At 40.6% G+C, this 26657-nt stretch overlaps 1 protein-coding gene across 1 annotated transcript in view; it reads right to left on the reverse strand.

The window, feature by feature from the left end:
• tmeff2a (transmembrane protein with EGF-like and two follistatin-like domains 2a) overlaps window positions 1–26657 on the reverse strand; it is a 129938-nt gene that overhangs the window by 80027 nt on the left and 23254 nt on the right. The window contains exon 3 of the mRNA XM_061792933.1: window positions 868–997. Coding sequence (XP_061648917.1) covers window positions 868–997 — 130 coding nt within the window. The remainder of the gene's footprint in view (window positions 1–867; window positions 998–26657) is intronic.

Consider the following 26657-nt stretch of genomic DNA (forward strand, 5'->3'; position numbering starts at 1 on the left):
GAATTTACAAAATACCACAGTTCAATCAAAAATTGAATGCCAATGAGAATATTCACATGGCTCTAACTCCTAAATTTAGGTTGGCGAGATTCAAGATTTGAAAGAACTTTTCATCAAACCAAGTACTTTCATCCAGGCATTAGCTGTTGCTGCTTGAAGCTCCCGACCAAGCTCTGTCTGCTACTCGAGGGCTGAAGTCTGGGATACCTGCATTTCAGGACTAATACGCCGTATCACTCTGCCACATGATCAGACGACACAGACTCTGGTTGTGATTTTATCTACATTTCTACCTTTTTGTTAATGTGCAACTACTGTACAAAGCTACACTATGTACCGTATGATTATTTTTGTTTGCCAGAGTCAGAACAGTGGTGATTTTAAGTGGCCTTACAGCACTCGAGGACTATTTAAAGTAAAAATTCTAATGCAAACCGTTAGACACAAAATGTTCTTATTTCTGCATAGGTCGACTGTTCGCAGCTCCCGGGACAGTGGTGCTATTTTGTTGGTGACCCCAGGCCTAAAGTGTCATTTTTTGCGCATGGAAGGCCTTAAAAACTGTCAGTGGCAATGACAAACCCCCCAAAACGGTGGCACAATTAGCGACAAATGTAGCAATGCTAATGCAGTGCAGTTTGCACCAAGGAACAGGCAGATCAAACATGGCACCAATACTATGCTATAATGGATTACACTATTTGTTTTACATGACTGTCATGTTGTTCTTGTCCAGAAGCTTTACATGTGCTTATACTTCATCACATCATGAGTTACGTTCACGTACTGTACAATTTCATCCTTGTGTAATCATGAGAGACTTCTTGCTTACATCGACTGAAAAAGCACTAAAATAAATTTACTTACCAACAGGACAGGCGCCCTCCGACAGAATAAGCACTTCAGACTGCTGCTTGCAGGCGTCTCTACGCAGAAAACACTCATTCTGGTAGTTTTGATTGTTGGAGCCGCAAACTGGAGCATAGTCATTGTTGCACTGGAGATGGGGGAAAAAGGGAGATTCTTTTTTGTTAAGGTAATCTCAATTTAACAAAAAAAAATCAAGTAAGAATAGTAAGAATTTGTAGAATAGTAATGATGGTTGTTGAGGGCTTTATGGGTAAGAAGGAGAAGTTTGATTTGAATATGATTGGGAATGGGGAGCCAATGAAGTTTTTGGAGGATAGAGATGAGTAATGTGGTCGCGGGAATGGGTATGAGTGAGGAAGCAGACGGTGGAGTTCTGGATGGGCTGGCGTTAATTGTGGAGATTGGCAGTGGTGCTATAAAAGATGCTGTTGCAGTGGTCAAGATGGGAAGTGATGAAAGTGTGAATCAGGATTTTGGCAGCAGTGAAAGAGTTTATGATAATAAATAAATAAAAACAGAATACAATGATTTGCAAATCATGTTCGACCTATATTTAATTGAATACACTACAAAGACAACATATTTAATGTTCAAACTGATAAACTTTATTGTTTTTAGCAAATAACCATTAACTTAGAATGTTATGGCTGCAACACGTTTCAAAAAAGCTGGGACGGGGTCATGTTTACCACTGTGTTACATCACCTTTTCTTTTAAAAACATTCAATAAAGTTTGGGAACTGAGGAAACTAATTGTTGAAGCTTTGTAGGTGGAATTCTTTCCCATTCTTGCTTGATGTACAGCTTCAGCTGTTCAACAGTCTGGGGTCTCCGTTGTCGTATTTTACGCTTCATAATATACCACACATTTTCAATGGGAGACAGGTCTGGACTGCAGGCAGGCCAGTCGAGTATCCACACTCTTTTACTACGAAGCCACGCTGTTGTAACACATGCAGAATGTGGTTTGGCATTGTCTTGGTGGAATAAGCACCAGCGTCCATGAAAAAGACGTTGCTTGGATGGCAGCATATGTTTCTCCAAAACCTGTATGTACCTTTCAGCATTAATGGTGCCTTCACAGATGTGTAAGTTACCCATGCCATTGGCACTAACACAGCCCCATACCATCACAGATGCTGGCTTTTGAACTTTGGCTCCAAAACAGTCCGGATGGTTCTTTTCCTCTTTGGCACGGAGGACACGATGTCCACAATTTCCAAAACAATTTGAAATGTGGACTCGTCGGACCACATAAAACCTTTCCACTTTTCATCAGTCCATCTTGAGCTCGGGCCCAGAGAAGCCAGCGGCGTTTCTGGGTGTTGTTGATAAATGTCTTTTGCTTTGCATAGTAGAGTTTCAAGTTGCACTTACGGATGTAGCGCCGAACTGTATTTACTGACATTTGTTTTCTGAAGTGTTCCTGAGCCCATGTGGTGATATCTTTTACACATTGATGTCGGTTTTTGATGCAGTGCCGCCTGAGGGATCGAAGGTCACGGGCATTCAATGTTGGTTTTCGGCCTTGCCGCTTACATGCAGTGATTTCTCCAGATTATTGGAACCTTTTGATGATATTATGGACCGTAGATGATGAAATCCCTAAATTCCTTGCAATTGTACGTTGAGGAACATTGTCCTTAAACTGTTCGACTATTTTCTCACGCAGTTGCTCACAAAGAGGTGAACCTCGCCCCATCTTGGCTTGTTAAGGACAGCAATTCAGGGAAGCTCCTTTTATACCCAATCATGGGATCCACCTGTTCCCAATTAGCCTGTTCACCTGTGGGATGTTCCAAACTGGTGTTTGATGAGCATTCCTCAACTTTCTCAGTCTTTTTTTGCCACCTGTCCCATTTGCCACCTGTCATTTTTGGAACGTGTTGCAGCCATAAAATTCCAAGTTAATGATTATTTGCTAAAAACAATAAGTTTAATCAGTTTGAATATTAAATATCTTGCCTTAGTAGTGTATTCAATTAAATATAGGTTGAACATGATTTGCAAATCATTGTATTCTGTTTTTATTTATGTTTAACACAACGTTCCAACTTCATTGGAATTGGGGTTTTCAGTGGTGCAGAACTACACTATATAAAGTAACAGTGTTTTAACTGAACATTGTCATCTTTTTAAATGACAGGTTTGAGATACAGCTCCTACAATGGATATAATTAGGACGCGCAACCTAAAGTTGTGTTTATACTGTCCAGTATGTATGCAGCCATGATATGAATATGAACAACATAAAACATTACTTGAGGGTCGCAAGACAGAGAGCATTTACTGGTTGGAAGGCTTGCACATAGCAGATTATCACAGTCTGTTCTTCTTCTTTTAAGCAAACACAAAATATGCTTCTCATTACCAGTTTCTGCTTTCCTTTCCAGTCACAAAAACCACACTGTTTTAGACTGAGGCCCAAGAGTTGCATGCAGATCTGTTTGGCCTGGTCTGTCCTTTTTCATAATAATTTGTTTTCAGGTTTTAGGCAACCGTGGAGAAAACGGGATGGACGTGCGACAAGGTGGGGGTGAGATGGGCAAACGTGACATTATAGGTGTCAGTACTAATTCATCAAATTAAGCGATTTAGAGGCATTGTTTATCTTAAGGCGGCACAGTGATTGACTGGTTAGAGTGTCTGCCTCACAGTTCTGAGGACCTGGGTTCAATCCCCGGCCCCACCTGTGTGGAGTTTGCATGTTCTCCCCGTGCCTGCGTGGGTTTCTCCGAGCACTCCGCTTTCCTCCCACATCCCAAAAACATGTGTGGTAGGTTAATTTACAACTCTAAATTGCCCATAGGTGTGAATGTGAGTGCGAATGGTTGTTTGTTTGTATGTGCCCTGTGATTGGATGGATGGATGCTTTTACTTTGGATAATTATTAAAATGTTTGCCTTTTTCAGATCAAACTAGTAACTTGATCTTAATCAATTGATGGGAAAAAAAATTGTCAGTTTAATATATTCTGAAATAAATTGTTATTTGCAGCAGTATTATGAATAACCTGTAATTGACAAGTAGTTGAACCTGAAGCAGCCTACAAACAAAGTTCCCTAGTTGGAAATGCAGTCGTACAGAATGAGGTTTGCAAGAAGACATGGCAGAGAAGTGCAAACAAAAAACAACAACTACAATAATATTATATTGCATATTTTTTCTCTATGTGGACTGGGAAGGCAGCACTATACCCTGTGAGGAAGGGGTGCAATGAGAAGCAAATACAGGACAGGATATAATGAAATAGGATAGTACAGGAGCAGTGAGGAAGGCAGTGCCAAATCTTGTCAAGAAGGGTCACAATGAGTAATAGTTACGATGAGACAGGACAGGAAGGGACAGGGCAGGAGTAGTGAACCAAGCAGTGCTACATCCGTTGAGGAAAGGATGCAACGTGTAGCCCATAGGACAGGAGGGTACAGGACAGGAATAGTGAGCCAGGTTGTGCTGTACAGTAATGTCAGTATCTCATTCTCCTAACATTGGTTCACTGGAGCAGTTGCAGGTTAAGTGACTCGCTGGACTGGAGATCTGTTCATTTCATTTCCCCACACGGGCTGTTGCCTCTGTGGAAGCTTGGAATTTTTCATATGACTGATGACACTATTCTGCATCTCTATTTTGTTTTTCTATTTCATATATCTGGGTGGAAATTTCTCACAGGCAAGATAGTAATATGATTTGATATTGATCCGACACTGCAACGCTGCATGAATAACACGTGATAATTTGGCAGAAAAATGTTCCAGACTGTTTGCCAGGATTAGAATGGTTATCAGCGGTTAAAGAGAAAAATGGAACTTCATAGTCAAGGACCATGGCATGATTAAATGTAACATAGAAGAAGAATATCGCAGTGAATAAACTCTCTGGTTATGACGTTGCTGGAACATCAAGGGTTCCCACTGGAAAGAGACTCTGGATTGTCTCTGTCTGCACTTATGGGCCTTTTAAACTTCATGAAATCTGTTATCTCTGGGTCAAATTGTCTGTCTTTTCCTCCACATATCATTACATGGTTCTCAGGAAAGCTCTGTGCTGGAATTTTACACACCAACAGCATTCCAAAACCCCAACCAACTTTATCAATAGTCTCTGAACATAATCTGTAAAGAAAACATTTCAGAACCATGTTTCCTGATATTTAGTTTCTTTTTAATAAAATGTCACCAAATCATAGAGGTTTATTAGCTCCACTCTATGCGCTGAAATGATCAATCAGTCCTCTCTCGGCTCATAGATGTTTGGTTGGTTTAAGGGACCATATACATGGCGACACGTTAAGCATTTCCGGGGGAAAGGTCATGAGTTTCCGCTCTCAATATAGCTGATGGAAAAATAACTTCCTCCATTAAATGTGTGATAACCTTGGCTTGTGTAATTGCTATATTCAATGGTTCGGTGCTGTTACTTTTCAAGGTCAAATCGCATCAAAAGTCTTTACTTTGTAAAGGTGAGAAGATAGCGCCTCGGGTCAACAATGTGCTACGCTCTGTTCAGCGATTCATCTCGGCTTTGAGTTTTAACACATTTCCCGAGTGACCCAGCAATAGAAAGGAGATGGAAAGTTGTTATTCACTAAATCAATCTCACCATCACAATTAATACACGAGTCGGCAACAATCCAAGCTCACTCCCCGCTCCGCAATGATTGGCTCGGCCGGCCAAGCTAGCCATCAACCCGCTCCTGTCATGAAGCGCCCGTCACGGGGATCGGGAAACTCTCGAGCCATGATCCTGCCAGTAGTATATGCTAATCCTTATTATTATTCTATTATTGGTTGGGTTTATGTTTTCATAGCCCAATTTTAGCTGTATCTGCACAATACAATGACAATAAAGGCTTTCTACTCTATGTTCAATCTTTATATACTACATTTTGTTTTGGTACGGTTGTTTTTTAAAGTGCTCGATAATATATTTGAAAAGTTGGTTTGAGAGTTTAGTGTCTCAAAAATTTAGACATCCAAGTCTAAGTACAACGGGCCTGTACAGTGAAATTGCAAATAGCTCACTAATTTTGAGCACTTCGCCATTACTTGGATACCAGTAGTAGTTATAAAGCTAATACATCATTCACAGTCAAATTAAGTAATTCCAGCAGACAGCTAGTGAACTTTGAGTTTGACGCTGTCATTGTTGTCACTGTGGGTTTACCTGCCGACAGGAAGTTAACATGACACCTTATCCCAAATGTGGAAGTGCAAAGCGTCCATCGTCTGTTTTGGCACCTCTAAAAGTCTTTGTACAGCTAACAAACTCAAGGACAGCTACTAAATGCCAAATTGTGAATATGCAAATTTAACACGTGACTAAGCAAGATTGTATGGCTTGATTTATGACCAGCTTAAACCATTGTAATGTAATGACTTGACGTAACTTGCTTGAAATTTAGTGGAAACCTTCGCAGAGATTTTTTCCCACAGTAACTTGGGACTTGCTTGAGACTTAAAGGTTGAGTCTTGAGACTTACACCATATGTGGTTTACTTCGACCTCTGCAGAATACTAAGAGGAGCCATTGACAGAAGTGGTTACTCGGAATTGGTAAATACAGTATTTAGATAATTACAATTTAAAACATTAATGTGGTTCATTGGTTTAATCCCTAATTATCTCACATCCAAAAATATTAATAAATTAAATATTAAGAAGTTTGGAATTATATTATTTTGGTTATATTGAGTGATTGGCCTATACCGTGTATCAGATTAGCCACCACACAAATAAGCACGCTTGCGTGCACACGACCGGGACACAAAGGGGAAAGGCAAACACAGGCATCGATTCAGAACCCCCGGAGCATCATAACGATCAATTGCGAACACTGTTTTCAAGCGGCACGGCGGCAGGAAAAACACGAGATGAACTGCACAACAAAAGACACTAAAAGCAGTAGGAGGAGTAGAAGGAGGGAAAGCAAAACAGCCCACTTGCGTCTGATAAAAGTGACTGGATGCAGGAAGGCGCAAGGCTGTAGGGAAGACAAGTACAACGGAAAAAACGCTGCACAAAATTGGGCTGAGGGGAGCAAAGTCGGAGGGAAGGGAGACAGAAGAATAAAGGCTAATGAAAGACAAAGAGAATATCAAATGTGTGCTGCAGGAGGCCAGAAAGAGCGAGAGAATCTGGCTCAACAAACTTGGCATGATAAAAAAAGCACCATGAGGCCCAAGGCATGCAGGAGAACAAAAAAACAGAAACAGAGCATCATGAAGAAGAAAAAATGGGGCCACAGAACGAGATAGAAAATCGGCTCAGAAGGAGAGTGGAAAAGAACGAAAGACATGGCAACCCCACAAAGACGCTGGGAATAGCTTACTGCAGGGCTCGCGTTTTTCTGCTAGCCTTCGCCGGCTCACACGCTCTCCCATCTGGCTCGGGCTGCTCTTAACCTGAAGACAGGGGCTCCATGCCAGACGTGATGCAACACAAGGGAAAGCTGCCCAAAAGAACCCCACGTGAGTCTTTTAAGACTCTCTTGCAAAAATAAAATAATTCCACCACCATCTCATCCCTTGATCTACACCGGTATTTGGCTTGCAAAGTGTGCCAAAGGAGAAGTGTTGGGATTTTTTTCAAACTGGGCCAAGACAGGAGCTTGCTCATGTGTGGCTCTTGTGGCTACTCCGACACGTTGTTTGGTGTATCCTTTTAAGCAAACATAAACAGAAGGACTGTCAACAAACACAATTCAATACAGTAATTACTTGGGCTGGGTATTGTTGAGAACCTCACAATTCGATTCAATTTCGATTCTTTAGGTTGAGATTCAATTCGATTTTGACTATTTGAGTTTTGATTCAATTCAATAGTGATTTAAATACTTTGATGCTGATTCAGTAAGAAGTACAAATACATAATTAGACGGATGACTTGTTGACAGTTCTTAAAGATTTATTCCCATACTCGTAAAAATATGTTATGTTACCTCACATTTTTTAGCAATTACTGTAAGCATCGGAAAATGAAAATGTGAACAATAACAAATGTAAAAAAAAAACAGGACAGGTCTATAAACATTTTTCTTTTAACAATATCGTGGTCACACCTACTACTGCGATCATTTCCACTCATGATAATCATTCATGACGTGAAATGTCCATACCATTTCGTCTCTAGTGCTAGGTAATCCTTTTTGTCTGTTTGTTTGTTTTTTTAGATTCAGTTGTGTTCATTGTTCTGATTGCTGCTGGCATAGCCTCGCCTTGTATTGTTGTACGTATATGCAAATTCCTACCAGCTCTTGGCTCGCCTGCCAAACTCGTGCCTTCTCGCCATACACAAAAGCGTGCAAGCACGCATTCCCTTGCCTGCTCTCTGCTATTCCTCACAAATACCATTGACCTTGTTATCACGGTATTCATTAAGCTGCCCTTTGTTCCCAGTCTTTGTTCTCCTTGTCTGTGTTCTGCGTACGGACCCCAATGTAGTCGGTGCACACAATACGAAAATAGAAACAAAGGTGTCCGTGTAATAGTCTGTGTCAGAAGCTTCTGAGTCTTTGATTGCTGCATTTTTCTTGATGGCTACAGAACATTGATTTCTTTTTTGGTTGTCATCTGATAGCCTTTATCGTACAAGTGAGAGTTTTGTGATGGAAAGGGTGCATGTATGCACTGTTCTCCCAAATGGTTTGAAAACAGAGAGCGCAGCTGATTGTCAAGCAAGCGCTTTGGAGCTGACTTTAGCCTAGTGTATGATCTGATCAAGACTTAATGGATGCGACAGATGCCGTGGATGTTCAATCATCAGACCACCCTTTAAAAATGTCAGCCTTTTTTACCTCAAGTAGTTTCTATCAATACCATTTGGTTTACAAATCCATCAGAAGAATCACAACAGCCTATATATGTACTGTAGCAAATATTTTTGACTGATGTGACAGTAGGACAATCAGATCAACCACCCTGGTCTTTACATAATCTGATTTTAACAATAGCATTGTGGTAGCAAAACCTAGTTATTTTTGAACACTCATTTATAACAGTGATATGAATGAAAGGAGAAAGAAAAACATGTTTAGAAAACAACAGCATGAGGATGAAATGGTTTAGCAGGTGTGGCCAAGTATCCCTGACTTCAACCTTTAAGTAACAGACAGAGCTCAGTCTGGAACCTCAAGTCGGAACAGCTAACGCATGGATAACACGCTTGAATAAAAAGTCATTTAAATTTTGACAATGGCCAACTTGAATTCATGAGTTAGAGCCTTGAGAATATTGCCAGCTCAAAATGGAGCTTGAAATTAGAGCACCGCGGCTTGGTCGATGAAGGATATATAAAATGTGCTTATGGAGAGTGGGTATAGGAAGCAATACTTCCAATATGATATCACGTTTATGGCAGTGGCACCCATCACTTAAAAAAATCAAGGTAACGTTTATTATGTTACTGTAACGCTCCGTTGAAATGAACTTTTGCAACCAGCTACGAGAGTTAGCGTGTCTACATTTGGTCCCATGCCAACTTTAGTGTGTCAAATATTTTTATCTGATTGAATAAGATGAGGCAGCACGGTGGACATTGAATAAGATGAGGCGGCACGGTGGACGACTGCTTAGAGCGTCAGCCTCACAGTTCTGAGGACCAGGGTTCAATCCCTGGCCCCGCCTGTGTGGAGTTTGCATGTTCTCCCCGTGCCTGCGTGGGTTTTCTCCGGGCACTGCGGTTTTCCTCCCACATCCCAAAAACATGCATTAATTGGAGATTCTAAATTGCTGTAGGTGTGAATGTGAGTGTGAATGGTTGTTTGTTTATGTGTGCCCTGCGATTGGCTGGCAACCAGTTCAGGGTGTAACACGCCTCCTGCCCGATGATAGCTGGGATAGGCTCCAGCACGCCCGCGACCCTAGTGAGGAGAAGCGGTTCGGAAAAGGGATGGATGGATGGATAAATAAGATGAATTATTTATTTATGTATTTTTAAAAGCCTCTAATTAGGTTCATGTTTTAAGAGGCGAACCACTTTTCAAAATACCACTCTTGGGATTTCAACATATTTGGTGAGGTTTTTGAAAATTCACTTGTGAGTGATGTTGTTCAGGTTGAAAATGTTTAATGTTTTGCAGCGACAATAAAACATGTGGTACGTGTATCTGTGATTCTTTTGTTTTGTTAACATTTCATTTAGTACTGATAATGCTGAAACTTATTTTGGTCATGATAATCACATGACATTTCAATGATACTTGCCGAGTTATTATTACTACTTCCACTTCTAATATTTTTACTACTACTACTAAGGCATACTTATGACTCCTCATTCCAGAACTGAACAATGCTAATTAACCTCAGTTACACAACACAAGATTGCGAATTAACTTTACAAACATTGGTTCATGCAATTTTGCGTGCAGGAAGGCACCAGGCACTTCTTCAGCAATGTTGTGCATCTTTGTGTGTGAAAATGGGGAATTAGACAGCGGGGAATTAACACAGGGCAGGAGAATTTGATCTTCCATAAGTCTCTCCAGACAGGGAAGTGGGGGTGATTGGTCAGGGCCATATGGCATGGCCTTATGCGCCTGCTGGCTGAGGAACTCCAAAAGGCGGACACATAAGCACACACGCGCACACATCGATCCACACTTTTGCCATGACAAAACCTGGCCAACCGCATGGTTACTTCTCTAAGAACATGGCAGGTGAAGAAGATGCACTGACACAGCTGCTTGCTCCGCTAGTGGCTACGCTGCGTGCTTTGTTGTATATCCTTGAGGCACACTATGTCATATCCTTTTGCATGAATTATGTCATTTGATTTCTTCATCGAGTCTCCTGCAGGGGCTGCTGTGGTTCTACCTCCCATTAACAAGTTTGCATAGGTAATATTTATAGATTAGATTGTAGCCAAGACCTGTTGTTTCTCTTCATACAGAGCACATGCATGGACACAAAATAGTCGAATCACAGCATTAGTGGACATCAGGAAAATTCAGTTGTGTAGCACATCACAATCACTGCACCAAACAGAGGACCTGAACTCTCAATGATGTGGCTCAAAAGCAGCAAGTAGCTGCATTGTGTTTCTAACCAAACACCAGTCCACAGGGGTGGACGACGGAAGATGAGACTTAAGCAAAAAAAAAGGAAGCAGTTACTGTATGGGGAGAATGTTTTGTGTAAAATGAGTGAAAAAGGGAAATCGCACAGCAGCAAACGGTGTTTCAAATACAGCTTTGGGATGAAGAGAGCTGCAGGTAAAACACAAGTGATAAAATATGGAATCAGATTTGTGCCAAAAAGAATCACACAAAACGTTTTAAATCGCAAACAAAAAACAAGACTATCATACAAAACTGCTTGAATTGCAAGCAAAAAAATAAAACATTGAGATATAATTTAACTCAAGCACAGATATTTGCGTGCACGCTTCCTGACTTTTTGCTCATGTTCCAATCTGTGCACGTGTGCCTGCCACTGTGGGGGACCGAGGTTCAAGACCCCGACTGAACCATCCGCCAACATCCCCCGGATTCACGGCTGTGGTGTCCTTGAGCAAGACACCGATACCCTGAAATGCTCAGCTGCCCCCTGCTCCAGTGTGTTCCACTAACATGTGTATGTGTTCACTGTGATGGGTAAAATGCAGAGAACAAATTTTGTGTGCATGCATGCATGTTCATGACAATAAAGGTGATTCTACTTCTTCTCCCTGACTTTGTGCTCACTTCCAATATTTGTGCGTGCGTTGCCTGACTTTGCATTTCTTTTTTCGGACAAATCTCACTGGATTTATGAGGAATGCGTCCTCGTTGGCTAATTCGGTTTGAGTGACAGCTAATGCCCCGGATTATTATTATTTTTTTTTTTCATGTCACACTGAGTGAGCAGAGCCAGCGACAAGAATGCAAGATTCAATTTACGATCACCTTAAGGAAGTGCAAGTATCTATCATATACAGTATATTGTCAATGTTGTACTACAAAGAAGTGATGTTGTAACATTATGCCAGTAACATGTTAGAAGCGCACAGCCACAGTTTATCAACAATTTAGCAGCTAATAACCGTTAGCTATATTGCTAACGTTAGCTCTAATACTGACTCGTCTGTACTGTATAATATATGGCCACATTTATTTATCAATTTATGGTGACCTGAGACTTACATCACTGAATAAAATGAAATACATAACTACTACGGCTTAAAGACAGCACAAATCCTAAATAACTTAGAGCTTGATTACATACAATAGCTACTTTTAAAGTTAGCCACTCTTTCTTCCTAGGTGTTGACAAGAAGAAAATAATTACAGATAATGACAGTTTCCTTTCTATAATCTTGGGGCTTATGTCAATATTAAGTGATTTTGAGTGAACTTTCTAACAAAATACAAGAGTTGGAATTTGCAAAAAAACAATTGGCGACTGGTTTGAGCGTCTGCCTCACAGTTCTGAGGACCCCGGCCCTTCAATCCCCGGCCCAGCCTGTGTGGAGTTCACATGTTCTCCCCGTTCCTGGGTGGGTTTTCTCCGGGCACTCTGGTTTCCTCCCACATCCCAAAAACATGCATGGTAGGTTGATTGAAGACACTAAATTGCCCGTAGGTGTGAATGTGTGCATGAATGATTGTTTGTTTATATGTGCCCTGCGATTGGCTGGCGACCAGTTCAGGGTGTCAAAATGGCTGACTTCCTGTTTCGTTTCAGACATGAGTCCTGGAGACTTTATCGTGTGTCCTATTATGACATAAATGCACACTCCATTCCATGTTGATTGGTGAAACTGGTGTCCGGGCCTGATTATATTTTAAAAAAAATTTGAAATTACATAACAAAGTACAATGCTAAAATTCAGCCAAAATGGCTGACCTCATGTTAAGTTTGAGGCATGGCTCCATGAGACTTTTTTGTGCGTCCTTTTAGGATATACATGTCCACCCAATTTCATGTTTATTGCTGAAACCAGTGTCTGGGGCTGTTTTTTCTAACTTTGTAATTCAGTGCAAACCTGAAATTAATGCAAAATGTTTGCTTTGAACCAAAATTGTTGATTTCCTGTTTAATTAGAGCCATGAGTCCTTGAGACTTTTTCGTGCGTCCTGTTGTGATAGAAATGTCCCCTTACTTGTGGGCCATGGTGTAGTCAACATGAAAGCCAAGAGCTGTCTATGAGTGAAAAACAAGCAATTTTACATACACATTTTATCAGGACACATGTGCTTGCAAAAATTCGTGAGTTTTCTGGCATTTTGAGCCCCAAGGAAAATTTTTAAAAAAGGTGCTTAATTTGTCTGGAAGGATTCAAATAAGCACCACCATTCCATTAAAGAAAGCAAAGTAACACTTTGGAATAGTGAGGAAAAGGAAACCGCACTAGTAGAAGACAAGGGAGTGGAGCGACTCGTAGTGAAGGCGAGCGCACGCATGGAAGCATGACCGTGTGTGGCGGAGGGAACCAGCGTGCCGTTTCAAGAGGTTAGAACTCCGCGAAACGGCTGCAAGTGCAAACATGACAACATATCACACTCCGTAAGTGAAAACACACATCACTTTTTTACCCGTCTGGCGCAGCCTTCCTGCTTTTGCCCAAACTGCATGCTGTGAGCACACAAATATCAATCAAATTGGAAAGAACACAACTGTCTCAATGTCTTATAATAAACAGCCACACGCCCGGAAGAAGTTCACATGACTCTGATGTTTTACTAATCTGTGGGTATGTACCTCAAAGAAGAAGCTGCTGGAGACCCAGAGCTCATTAGTACACATCCATAATTATAAATCCCGGCAACTGTGGGGCGACACATCCTCAAACTCGCCGAGAAGGACCCGACAACGAACAGCACATTTATACGCACTTTGGCGTGGCGCGAAACTTTTGGCTTCATACTGTGGGAATTTTTAGACGCGTCGGGGACATAAGATGCTTAACAAAACACAGAGTCAATGTAACCATAACAGAGGACTTGTGTTATCACAAAAATAATTAAAGCTTCTACAAACTTCCTCAGTCATATTCGAATGACTGTTATTACCGTCATCCAGAATTTAGGTTACAATGGCGTTCTGTGTCTTGTAATGAAATGTGCTTGTGGGTATTTGTTTCCAAAAAAGTACAGTAACATTTTTTGTGCTCTGTCTGAAAAGCCCTAAAATGCCACAAAATGTTTCCAAAACCCTGAGAGTCAAGCTTTGTTTGTCAAGGAGGACTTAAGTTTAGCCTGGGTTGTTAGTGCAAGGTATGGTGTGTCTTAGTCGCCAGTGCATTTTTCAAAATCAAATCATTCGTAAGCAGGGGCGGTATCTGATATGGGCGACATGGGCAGCCGCCAGCCAGCGGGGTGCACTCGATGGCCTTCGTACAGGGCTCCATTTGGTCCTCTGACGGTAAGCTATTTATTTCTAAGGCTAATGTTGTAAAATGAGTTTGGAATTATATTTAAGTGTTTTGGAATCCTGGTTTGTCATATTTTTATGGTTTACACAACTGACATAGACAATTAACATTTTTGGGGTCATCAATGTGCTCTGTACACCTATTTTCCGGTAATGTCAGTCTAATGAGCGATTGGCAATTGAAAATAGAAAGAACAAATGATACAAAAAATGGCAGATTATTCATAATTCAAAAATCTGGCACATTTGTCTTTTGTATTAGATTTTTAAAAATGAGCTGGGATAGGCTCCAGCATGCCCGCGACCCAAGTGAGGAGAAGTAGTAAAGAAAATGGATGGATGGATAATAATAACAATAATAAAATAATAATAATAATAATAATAATAATGTATTTATTATATAATGTAATTACGTATATATAGCCGTGCTTTTCTTAGCACTCAAATGTTTTTTGTATTATTTGTAAATTAATATCCACATTTAGATACATGGATGGATGGATGGATTCTATTGCCAATTGAAATAGGAAAGAATGACAGACATACGGATTCAAATGCGCCAACGTAACCGGAATTGATTTTGAAACCTGTACAGATAACACATCAATATGAAGTCCATTGAAAAATTTAATAAACAATACATTTTGATTTCTGTGAGTTATCGAGAAGCCAAGGATAGATGAGAACGTGACACTGCTGGTATTGGGAAAATCCACAGATAATCCTCCTCATTGTTTAGCTAGCTAGACAGATAGGTAAATAGGAAATTAGATAAACCATTAGTTCCACAGGAACAGAGTGTGGCTTATAGTCACATCTTCACATTAAAGGTAAATATCTAAAAGTATGTTGTTTAATTTTCATCAACATCATCAAAGCTCAAATGAAAAAATAGGGCATAAACATTTTTTATCAGACATTTTTTACCAACATTCACATACCATCTGAACTAACACAAATTCAAACGTCTAAACTGACATGAGCCAAAGATCCATAATACCGATAGAAAATAAAAAGTATCAACTAGATTGAAGACAAACTGGTGTACGACTAAATGAATTGCAATTTCACAGGAGGCTTATTGTGCATGTGGGCCCGCTCGCGATCCTCCTACACATCGAGAGCCAGTGGCTCAGAACTGCTGAAAAGAGATTTTATTCAGCTGAACGACACTCTTGGGAACTTTCCCGCTCAGGCTTCCCAGGCTTTACCCTGACATAAAACGGGGGGAATGAAATGCTTCGCTGCACTGTTATCGCTGCATCAGCATGTGTGGCATATAGAAAGAATTTCAGGAACAACTTTGGTATTTTCTAACATTGCAGAAAAACTCTTTGGAGAGGATGGGAACACACCGATCCCTAAGCGATACACAACACCCGATGTGGCCTTCAAATGCTTCCTTGAAATGGATGTTCCAGATCGAAATAAAAGAAACAGGGATGTGACAGACTCTAACTGGTTCCCTTTTAATGAAGCTGATAAAGAAGAGATGTCATTTCATGTTTCGGTTCAATGAGCACTCACCTTTTCACTTGGAAACTAATTGCATTGTATGATATATAAATACCCTCACAAGAACCTCTGTGCACCCTAGAACAGCGGTTCAAAAACCTTTTGGGTCCAGGGAGCCCTTACAGGGGAGAAATGTTTCCATTTTTTTCCCCTCATAATCCTAAAACTACCATGTGTACCCCTAAATGCTATAGAAATTAAAAGTTGACTATTTTTAAGAAAAAGCTGTGTATTTATAATGAATTCCTACTGTTGAGAGAGAGAGAATGTTGTAATGTTATGAGAATGAATGCATATTTTGTCAGGGGGAAAAAAAATCCTTACAAAAACAAAGACTAATTGTGTCGCATTAAAAATTTGTAATGAATAAAAAGTGATTTTTCCGATGTAAATCCCAAAAATTATGATATTAAAGTCAAAGTTTAATGGGAAAAGAAAGTCATCTTTTAAAAAGTGAATTTCAAAAATCCAAATTTATTCTTGTAATGTTATGTCTTTTATTCTTTAAAAAAAACATCTATTCTAAAAAAAAAAGAGAGACTTTAGTCATGAAAAAAAATATGCCTTTTGAACTGCTCATGGCTTTTTTAAATATGAGTAGCTGGCTCCCTTAATATTATCCATCCATCCATCCATTTTCTGAGCCGCTTCTCCTCACTAGGGTCGCGGGCGTGCTGGAGCCTATCCCAGCTATCATCGGGCAGGAGGCGGGGTACACCCTGAACTGGTTGCCAGCCAATCGCAGGCCACATACAAACTAACAACCATTCGCACGCACAGTCACACCTACGGGCAATTTAGAGTCTTCAATTAATGCATGTTTTTGGGATGTGGGAGGAAACCGGAGTGCCCGGAGAAAACCCACGCAGGCACGGGGAGAACATGCAAACTCCACACAGGCAGGGCCAGGGATTGAACCCGCGTCCTCAGAACTGTGAGGCTGACGCTCTAACCAGTCGGCCACCGTGCCCCCCCTTAATATTATATTATTCTTAATTTATAGCGACAATAATGTCTTTGTCAGGTTTAATATAGTAGCAACCCCAACCAAAACCTTTTCGATACCATGCAGTAAACGCTGTCAGTGAAAAGCAAATCTGTCTCCAACCTTGATTCAAACATACTTCTTTTGGTCAAATGTTCAGTGAATCTCCGGCTTTGTGGTTTGCTATTGACGTATTCACCTATTCATATTGAACCTGTTGAACCTGTCTGGCGGCACGGTGGCCCGACTGGTTAGAGTGCCTGCCTCACAGTTCTGAGGACCGGGGTCAATCCTCGGCCCCACCTGTGTGGAGTTTGCATGTTCTCCCCGTGCCTGCGTGGGTTTTCTCCGGGCACTCCTGTTTCCTCCCACAACCCAAAAACATGCATGGTAGGTTAATTGACAACTGGTAGGTTAATGGTTAATTGACAACTCTAAATTGCCCGTAGGTGTGAATGTGAGTGCGAGTTTGTTTGTATGTGCCCTACGATTGGCTGGCAACCAGTTCAGGGTGTACCCCACCTCCTGCCCGATGATAGCTGGGATAGGCTCCAGCACGCCCTCACGCCTAGTGAGGAGAAGCGGCTCAGAAAATGGATGGATGGATGGATGAACCTGTCTGTTGAACCTATGACATGATGCTATAAAATGGCACCAGAGCCCTGGCCAATAGAGAAAAGTAGTACTTGGTGTCAAGGAAGAATGCTGAATTGTGATACATGGAGTGTATTGTAAAATCACCAGGAATGTCTTTTGATTGTGGAGAACCTCTCATTGCCCAGACTACATGTTAATAATTACACACAGTGGTAAATTAAGTCACTTAATTTTATTTTCTGCTTGAAATCTAAAACTCACTTCAACAACTAACACTGAAAACATTCAAATATGACAGCAATTTTGGATAGTGGTTAGAAATCTGCCACACTTTTAGGAATCTGGGTTTGTTTCCCCCAAAAATATACATGGTAGGTTTATTGAAGACTAAATTTGCCATCGGTGTGAATGTGAGGTTGAATGCTTGTTTGTCCATATGTGCCCAGTCTAGGGTTCACCCCAGCATTTAACTGAAGCTGGGACAGATTCCAGTTAGAAAATGGATGAATGGATGGATTCATATGACTGATGTTGTGAAGTGAATACTGTTGTGTTTAATAAACAGCAGTCTAGAGGAACACAAATTCAAGTAATTGAGGCCATGAAATCTTTGATTCGACCCTTTGACAGAAGGCACAATTGCGCTCAAGCCTCCTATTAGCGAGCCACTTTTTACACAACAGCAAGGGCATGTTCTTTTCCCTTAGCAAATGCCTAAATATTCCTGGGGGGGGGGGGGACACACACCATAACCCTTAATGTCCTACTAGTTCTTCATCAACATGATTACTTTCATATCTTTACACTAAATAATGAACCGAATGGCATATCAACCACTGTGAGTGACTGACTCCATCTGTTGCTGCCAGAACTGTATAATTTCACAGGCTTCTGCCAAACACATACACAAAGATTCACACACACATTCCTTATCCACACAGCAGCCTGACTGACAGCCTGATCCATTTCCTGGAGCTATTAGAGGGGGCTCTAGATTATGCAATCCCTCCCATGGCTATCATCCACCTCTATCAATAATAAATATCTCCTTAAAACTGGGGCTAGCCTCGTAGGATTGGAGGCGGCACCGCCCCAGCACGTTCTACTTCTGATGAGCCCCTCGGTGTGTCGTTTTCTTTTCGACGGTACCCGTCTTCTTAAGTCACCTGGACACCCCCTGGGTACAAGCTTCACTTACGCCTCATCGCACTTATCAAACTGCGGCTTTATCAATTCTGACACAATGATGTCTCAGTGTTTCTGGTGGTGACAGAGATCACCTGTGGCTCAAGACATGAGATGGCCACTCTTGTCCTAGAGGCTCCCGATCGGAACATGTCCCAGGGTGGGAACTCAGGAGGCTTTTTTGGAGTTTGGTTTAATTCAACCCATCATTCTGTTTGAGCCATCAATACCGACCAGTCTTCTGTCAAAGAGTCATTCCCCACAGAGTCTGGATTTACTCTGTTGGTCCAAGTGTCTAAGTCCTACTCAGTGCCTATTGTATACAGTTGAACCTCGGTTTCCCAGCGACCCGGTTTACGAACAGTTCGGTTTACAAAAAATAAAAATGTTTTTAAATAAAAATTACCTCTAATGACACGCAATTTTCAGTTTATGAACAGTCTTGGCATGGCTGCGGAAGGCTCAGAACTTTGTGCTTTTTTTCTCTAACCCCATAAACATCATTGGCTCTGACTGTCCGTATCTGTTTTTAATAATCAACATACCTCTGTAGCGTACCACTTACCACTTGACTTGTGTAGTGTAAATCCAGCCAAACATCTGCATCAAAACTGATTGTTCTTCTACCTTGGCTACCTTAAAGATAGACCAAATGACATTCCATATGAGTTGAGATGATCTCCACCTTTCTACCATCATTAATTTTAACTCACTCCCCCATGTATTAGGTAACTATGTGCAGTATAATGCATGAATCAAACAATAAATCCTCCAATCACAAGGATCGTAATGCTCACATTTCGACACACCTCCAACTGCGGTCACAGCTGTAGCCAGAGGTGTTTTTTTTATTTTTATTTTTTAAGACTGGACGTCCATCTGTCTCAGTCTTGTAAAAAGCCTTCAAGGTACTCCATTAACCTCGAAATAATGTCCATTTAAACTGATTAAAGTTCAAGGAAAGAAACTTTGCAATGCAGCTGGATTTGTAAAATATAGAGAGAAATAGGTCCAGGAAGTTAGGAGGCAGCAGCTACAGGATCTGTGTTACTAATGATTTCCACCGAAAACAAATAATTGTTTATTTGTCTTTCTTTTTCTTTTTCTGATCGGTTGAGATACTGTATCTTTTTTCCCCAAACAAACTGTCCCCCTTTTATAAAAGAGGTTCTATTATCTCTTTCCTTAGTCGATTTGTAAACCTTTTTTTTATGAATCTAACCATCTGGCGTATTGTGCCTGGGAATATTCTCGTTCATCCAAGTGGTTTCATTCTCAGGGCATTAAATCGATCGCAACTGGACTGTTCTGTTTCTCTTTGATGTTGCGCCTCTCATCCAAGCAGGCTTCATTGGTTTATGCAACAATGCTTAGTTAGGCTAACTGTTGCATTTCTATTCGAGCTATGTGGTAGCACTGGTGGGCAGCAACGTGGGCTAGCGGTTAACATGTCTGACTCTCAGTTCTAAGCTTCCTCTTGCTGCAGTCTGGTGATACTAGTCTGCCTCTACTTTCATACTAGTCTGGTTTTAATCTGGTCCTAGTCTGGGTCTAATTTGGTATTGGTATGGTCCCAGTCTGGTTCTAGTCTGTTCCTAGCCAGGTCCTAGCCTGGTCTATATTGGAACTAGTCTGTTACTACTCTTACACTACTGTATGCTGTTCCTATAATGATTATAGTTCAATACTAGTATTGTTCTAATATGGTACTGATCTGATTATAATCTGGTACTAGCCAGGTCCTATCATGGTCTATTTAGGTTTGAGTCTCTTACTACCCTTGTAGTAAATCTGGGTCTATATTGACTGTCGTCCAATACTAGTCTGGTTCTAATCTGGTACAGGTTTATTATATTGTGGTCCTAGTCTGGTATTAATATGGTACTAGTCTGATTCTATTCTAGTCCTAGACTGATCCTAGCCTGGTTATAGTCTGGGTATAGTTCAGTACTAGTTTGCTTCTAATCTGGGCCAAATCTGGGTCTGGTCTGATATTAGTATAGTAGAGTCCTAGTCTGGTTCTAATCTGGTCCTAGCCATAGTATAGTCTGTGTCTAGACTAGGCTGGTACTAGTGTGGTTGCTGTCTGCCTGTTGTCTACTCTTGCTCTGGTCCTAGTTTGGTCCTCATGAATTGAACACTCTTGAAGAATGGTCCATAGGTGTGAATGTATGAATGATTCTTTATGCCCAGTGATTGGCTGGCGAACATTCCACGGTGTATTTTGTTTCCCTCAAATGTCAGCAGGGATATACTCCAGATCATTCGTGACCTTGATGAGGACATGGATGAATGTATGGAAGTACTGGCCTACAAATAGACCATTAAATAGGGAGGAATCAATTGAACGTGGTGAGAAAAATGTTTAAGCAGTTCCTCCCTGTCAACAGGATTATGGCTATTACGGGTATTATGGGGAACACTCGACTGCTTTGGCATAGAGTACCTCTCTTTCAATGGTACTTAGTTTTATTGAAGTGCTTTTCCATATATGATGGAAAATGTTATCTAAAAAGTTGTATCAGCTGTATTTCTGAGGCTTGGCCTTCTTCCTTCTTCCCAGTGGAAAACAAATTATGCCTCACAGAGGAAATTCTTTCTGATATTATGGTCAGCAACAATATTGATCTCACTCTTCTTTCAGTTCCAATTATTTGTAACTTTGTTTTACTGAGCACATCAACCAAAAAAGACAAACACTGTGCCTCAATGGGCCCTGTGGTAGAGCTTAAGCCAAGCCCTACTCTCTAGACAGAGGAATTGGAAGTGTTGTCCGGCTAAGTGACAAACTCTTACTCTATGGTGTCTTGTTTCCAAACACTGATCACAATGGATGCAAAGACAAAGTCACAGCATCTGAACACAAGAGACCAGGGAGATTGAGCCGTTTGTTTGAGTGAGGACGAGGAAAAGACAGGTTCGGAGTAATGGGGGAACAGACGGGAGGAGGTTGTCTGGCATGTGCCTTTGCCGTTTGATTGCTTTGGCAGTCTTCTCTTGATTAGGACCTGGGCCGCATGTCCCAGTGGACTCTCCCCAGCCAAGTCACGGGAGACGGGCTTTTCTGTAATGGTGTCTGACAGGCGAGCTCAGAGTCACGGAGGAGCTGACACACTTGCTCTATCTTTCAGGAGAGACACTCGCCATAATTTTCTCCACCTTCTTCGTCTTTGTCGTCGCCCCTATCCATCACTGGAGAATAATTACAATCAAAGCCGAAAGGCAAGCAGTGATGAACAGGGCCATCGCACGCCCTATTTTCAATGCGAATCTTCGAAATAGTCAACCTTTGACGTTATACTGCACCCACATTATTAGATGGCACAGGTAAAAAATGCTTTACGATTTAATGTCATCCATCTGTCTGGGCATTTTTTAAGCTTTTCAACCTGTACCAGTGAGCTCTCTCAGGGTGAAAAATAAGGAATTTCATCAGGGGGAACTCGTAAATGAGTAGTGTCGGGGACCCTTAAAATACAGTACAATGGTGCCTTGAGATACGAGTTGAATTAATCCTGTGACCATGCTCGTAACTCAATTCATCTTTCCCCTTTGAAATGATATCAAAACATTATTAATCCATTCCAGCCTCCCAAATTAAATCAGCAAAAGTGTGTTTTTAATGAGAGAAAAAAAGAGCACTCAATAATATTGAACTTCATAAAAACACACAGTAAAGGATTAAAGATTTTTTGTTTTCTTCAATCCAATAGACATTTTGCTGCTCCTTTTGGTGTGCGCGCCTTGGCCACCTGGGAGCAGTATAATAAAGTCATACGGACACATACAAAGAACCGTTACACAACTGACTCAAACAGCTATAGTAATATTAGTCATTTTTCTCAAAGGATGAAGATATATTATGCCTGTGAGTATTGTTACATTGTCTGGTTACATGTGTTGCTCCACCGTTTGTGGTCAAATATCCATTGCTTAAAGAGTTATAACACAGTGACACTGATGCTGCTTGTTAGCCCTATGGTGTTTCACATTGTTTGTTAGCATTAAATTAAACAGACTTTTAAGGCAAAGTTATGTGGTTGTTTTGAATACACAATGTGTAATTCTTTGTTTTCTGTTTAGTTTGAGAGTATACTTGAGTGGGGAGAGGCAGTAAAAAGCTTGAAGCCTCATTTTTGAAGATTTGCTATCAGTCTGCTAAACTGCTGCTTGTGATGTGAGTTGAGTTCACTACCACCATACAGCACTTGTATCTCAAATTTTTGCTCCCAAGTCCATCCATCCATCCATCCATCCATCCATTTTCTGAGCCGCTTCTCCTCACTAGGGTCGCGGGCATGCTGGAGCCTATCCCAGCTATCATCGGGCAGTAGGCGGGGTACACCCTGAACTGGTTGCCAGCCAATTGCAGGGCACATACAAACAAACAACCATTCACACTCACAGTCACACCTACGGGCAATTTAGAGTTGTCAATTAACCTACCACGCATGTTTTTGGGATGTGGGAGGAAACCGGGGTGCCCGGAGAAAACCCACGTAGGCACGGGGAGAACATGCAAACTCCTCACAGGCGGGGCCGGGGATTTAACCCCGGTCCTCAGAACTGTGAGGCAGACGCTCTAACCAGTCGGGCCACCGTGCCGCCTGCTCCTAAGTCAGAGTAAAAAATAATAATAATTTCGACATACAGCTCGTATCTCGAAAAATATATATACTGTACATTATCACCTGCATGCACGTTTGTAAAATCTGATTGCATTGAGATGAGTTTTGGGCCATGTAATCTGCCGTCACAATGTTACTAATATTGTTATTACTCAGGAGAAATGACATGTTTGTTGATTCCAGATTTGGAGATGCGTGTTTGGCTCTGGAGTGGAGTTTTCGCATAGGTATTTACAGAAGGAATTAATCACAGGACAAAGGGTTTAATCAAAGACCCAAGTAATGATAATTGCACAATCAACAGCGGGAGGAACCAGTGAGAAGACAGCGATCTGCTCGAAGGGGTTCACTGATGAGAAAAGACTCGCTGTGCTGACCACTCATCTCGCCTCGACAAACAGTACACGATGATTTATGAGTCAACTCAACGCCTCTCAAATGCATTCACTTGCTTAGTTCAATCATGTTCTGCGAAGTGAACTAACTCTAATAAAACAACTGTTGATTTGCTTCTTGAGGCATTTTTAAAATTATTGCGTCATGCCAAAACAAAACAAACACTTTTTACATGTGCTAATTCTTGACTTTAAATATTGTTGCAGCAATGAAATAGGGACAGATTATGGGATATATTAGCATTTTTTAATTGCTTTTATAGTATATATGAATACTGTAATTTAACAATCTATTGACAGACCAAAGCTTATTCTCTAAATGAACACAGGAAGTCATAAACAAAACAAACAGATTTTACATAACTTAATTCTTGATTTCAAATACAGTGGTGCCTTCAGATAAAACGTTTTTTTTAAAGTTTTTCAAGCTATGAGGCGACGTTTGTCCGATTTTTGAGATACGAGCTGTAGGGTAAACTATACCCAACTCACTTGACAATGGGCAGCAGTTTGGCAGTTAGTGAACAATAAATAAAAAATAGAGGCTTTGAGATTTTAATTGTCACTGCCAGTTGAAGATTTTGGCAAAGTAAACATAAAACAAAGAAAATGACACAATTTGTATTTAAAACAACCACAACACACAGAAGTCCTTTTGGCATAATGCTAACGAACAATGCAAAACGCCATGCTAACAAATAGCACCGATGACAAGATTTTATAACCTTTCAAGCGACAGACATTAGAACACAAATGGTGGCGCAAACCATGTAGACAGATACTATAACAATAATTACAAATATGCCTTCTTTATCCTCTGCGAAGAATGATTGCCCTTAGGTGGCCAATTCACACACACGAGCAGCGCAATGACATATTTATATATGACATACATATATATATATATATATTTATATATATATATATATATATATATATATTTATATATATATATATATATCGAGGCACCACTCACAGCATTGTTGTTGCAAAGAGGGACAAAGGGACATATTTAAGATTTACATTTTAACAAGTGGGAAAAATATTTTTTAAATATATTTCTGTGTGAAAAAGAGAGCAATTCTAAATTTCGCACAGTTGTGATGTCACAATTTGTCTAATTTTCATAACAAACACCCCTACACCAAGTTTCTCTGCCCGTGACCTAGCAGCTAGACTGGGCAAAGATCTGCCACTTTTAAGCAACAGCCGGACAGCACTGTCTGCAAACCTATCATGTCAAAGCTAAGTCACAAAGGAATGTCATCTGAGGTGAGGTGAGTACTTGCCATGCTCCTCGCCACTACATGTAGAGACATTTTTACGGGCCTGGCCCAGGTAATAAATTCCCCGCCACACAAACACTTTGTCCAGATAAAAAAAGATGAAAAATGAATGCAAATATATGGAATGAGGTCTGCATCAGAAGCTGATATCCCCAGCAGCTAGGCCCACGTGAAACTGTTTAATAGGAGGTGTTTTATTATTTCAAATTAGGTGTTATAAACCCACCGGCTTTGTGTGGATTTTATTTAAATTGTTTTATTGAGGCTTGGCGTGCACCCAGAAATTATTACATGTTGTGTTTTTCTTTCTTTTTTTTTTTTTTTAAATGAAGGACATGCTGCCCTTCCACTCACACCCATCAGCATAAGGTGAACCAATATGGGCTCTTTGAAGTGTTGAGAGCTTCGGTCATCCAGCCATAACAACCCTAACATTAGACTGCTTTCAAAGAATAATTTGAGATCAGACCTCAGAGTGAATCGTGGCCAAACCTGAACAACAATCAGGGCCATACTGATCAACACATGCGCTCCAACACATTTTTTTTTAATCTATTATATCTCGGTAAAAAAAAAAAAAAAAAAGACTTGCTGACTGAAAGTCGATTAAGATGCTGAACGTGTATTAGGATGTCAGGGAGGACATGTGGAGTGATGTTGAAAGAAGCTCCGATTCAACTTTCCCTGACTGCAAAGTCGAGAGGGTTTACATAAATTAAAATTTGCTAATCTGCCCACAAGGCAAGGCTCAGCATGGATGTCTGCTATTCAAATTTGTGGAATGTGCTGGTTTGTGGAAATGTACAAAAACATTCAGCATACACATAAAAGAAGAACATTCATGTTCTGTGCACCAAACATCTGAAATTTAGTTCATTTCTACCAGTCTAAAAGCTTGCTTTCTAAGTGTCCATCATTTGTAAAATACACAAACAAACACAATTCAGTTCAGAATAGTCCAATATTTTTGTTCTTAGCCACTCTCGGGAGTCTTTAGCTTTTGTAGGACCCCATTACCTGTGGCCATGACCAAACGTTTTAACATCTATCTGCACATTTTGCTCCAGATTGCCTTTGATAGTCTTTGAGATTTATTTTTATTCTGCACCGATTCTAGACACACTGTGCCAGATAATGCAATGCAGCCCCGTTCCACAGTACGTAGTGTTATTTTGTTATTTTTATTTATTTTTGATCTCTCAACGAAAACCTGACATGACTTGACCGTTTTGTCTCATCTGTACAAATGGCTTTCTCCCAGACTTTGTGGCTCATCAATATGAATTTGAATGAATTCCTGTCTTGCCCAATTTGAAGACATTTCACAATTGCGTTTTTTCAGATGGGTACCAATTGATTGTTTGTCCATAAAACCAAGTTTCAGACATTAAATGCAGGAACCCTGTGGACTTTAAACTATATGCAACACAAGGCCAATGAGGCTGATGTCAAATCAATTCTTTTCGCAAATCGACAAGTCCATTTTCAATCAGTCTTGAAACCTTTAAGGAATACTGATCTAAGATAGTGAGAACACAACTGATTTTAAACAGTAACAGACAAGAAATGTTTGAGAAAACTTGAATAGTCTTTCTTTTCAACACTCGAGGGCACATTTGTAAACTGATCTCTGTTTGGGCCGTTTATTTGTGTGTCCAAGTACAATAGCTCCATTACGGATTTTATGTTCTGTCACAAGAAGCCTAAGGTGGCATGAGGTGATGTTTAGCAAAATCAGAGAAACTGGTAATTTTGCAGTGATCTCTTCATTGTTTTCCAGAGCTGTATATAATATTCATAGTCCATCCATCCATTTTTTTTTTTTACACCTGATCTCATTAAGGTTGAGGG

This window comes from Phyllopteryx taeniolatus, chromosome 12 (genome assembly GCF_024500385.1).
Source record: "Phyllopteryx taeniolatus isolate TA_2022b chromosome 12, UOR_Ptae_1.2, whole genome shotgun sequence".
Lineage (NCBI taxonomy): Eukaryota > Metazoa > Chordata > Actinopteri > Syngnathiformes > Syngnathidae > Phyllopteryx > Phyllopteryx taeniolatus.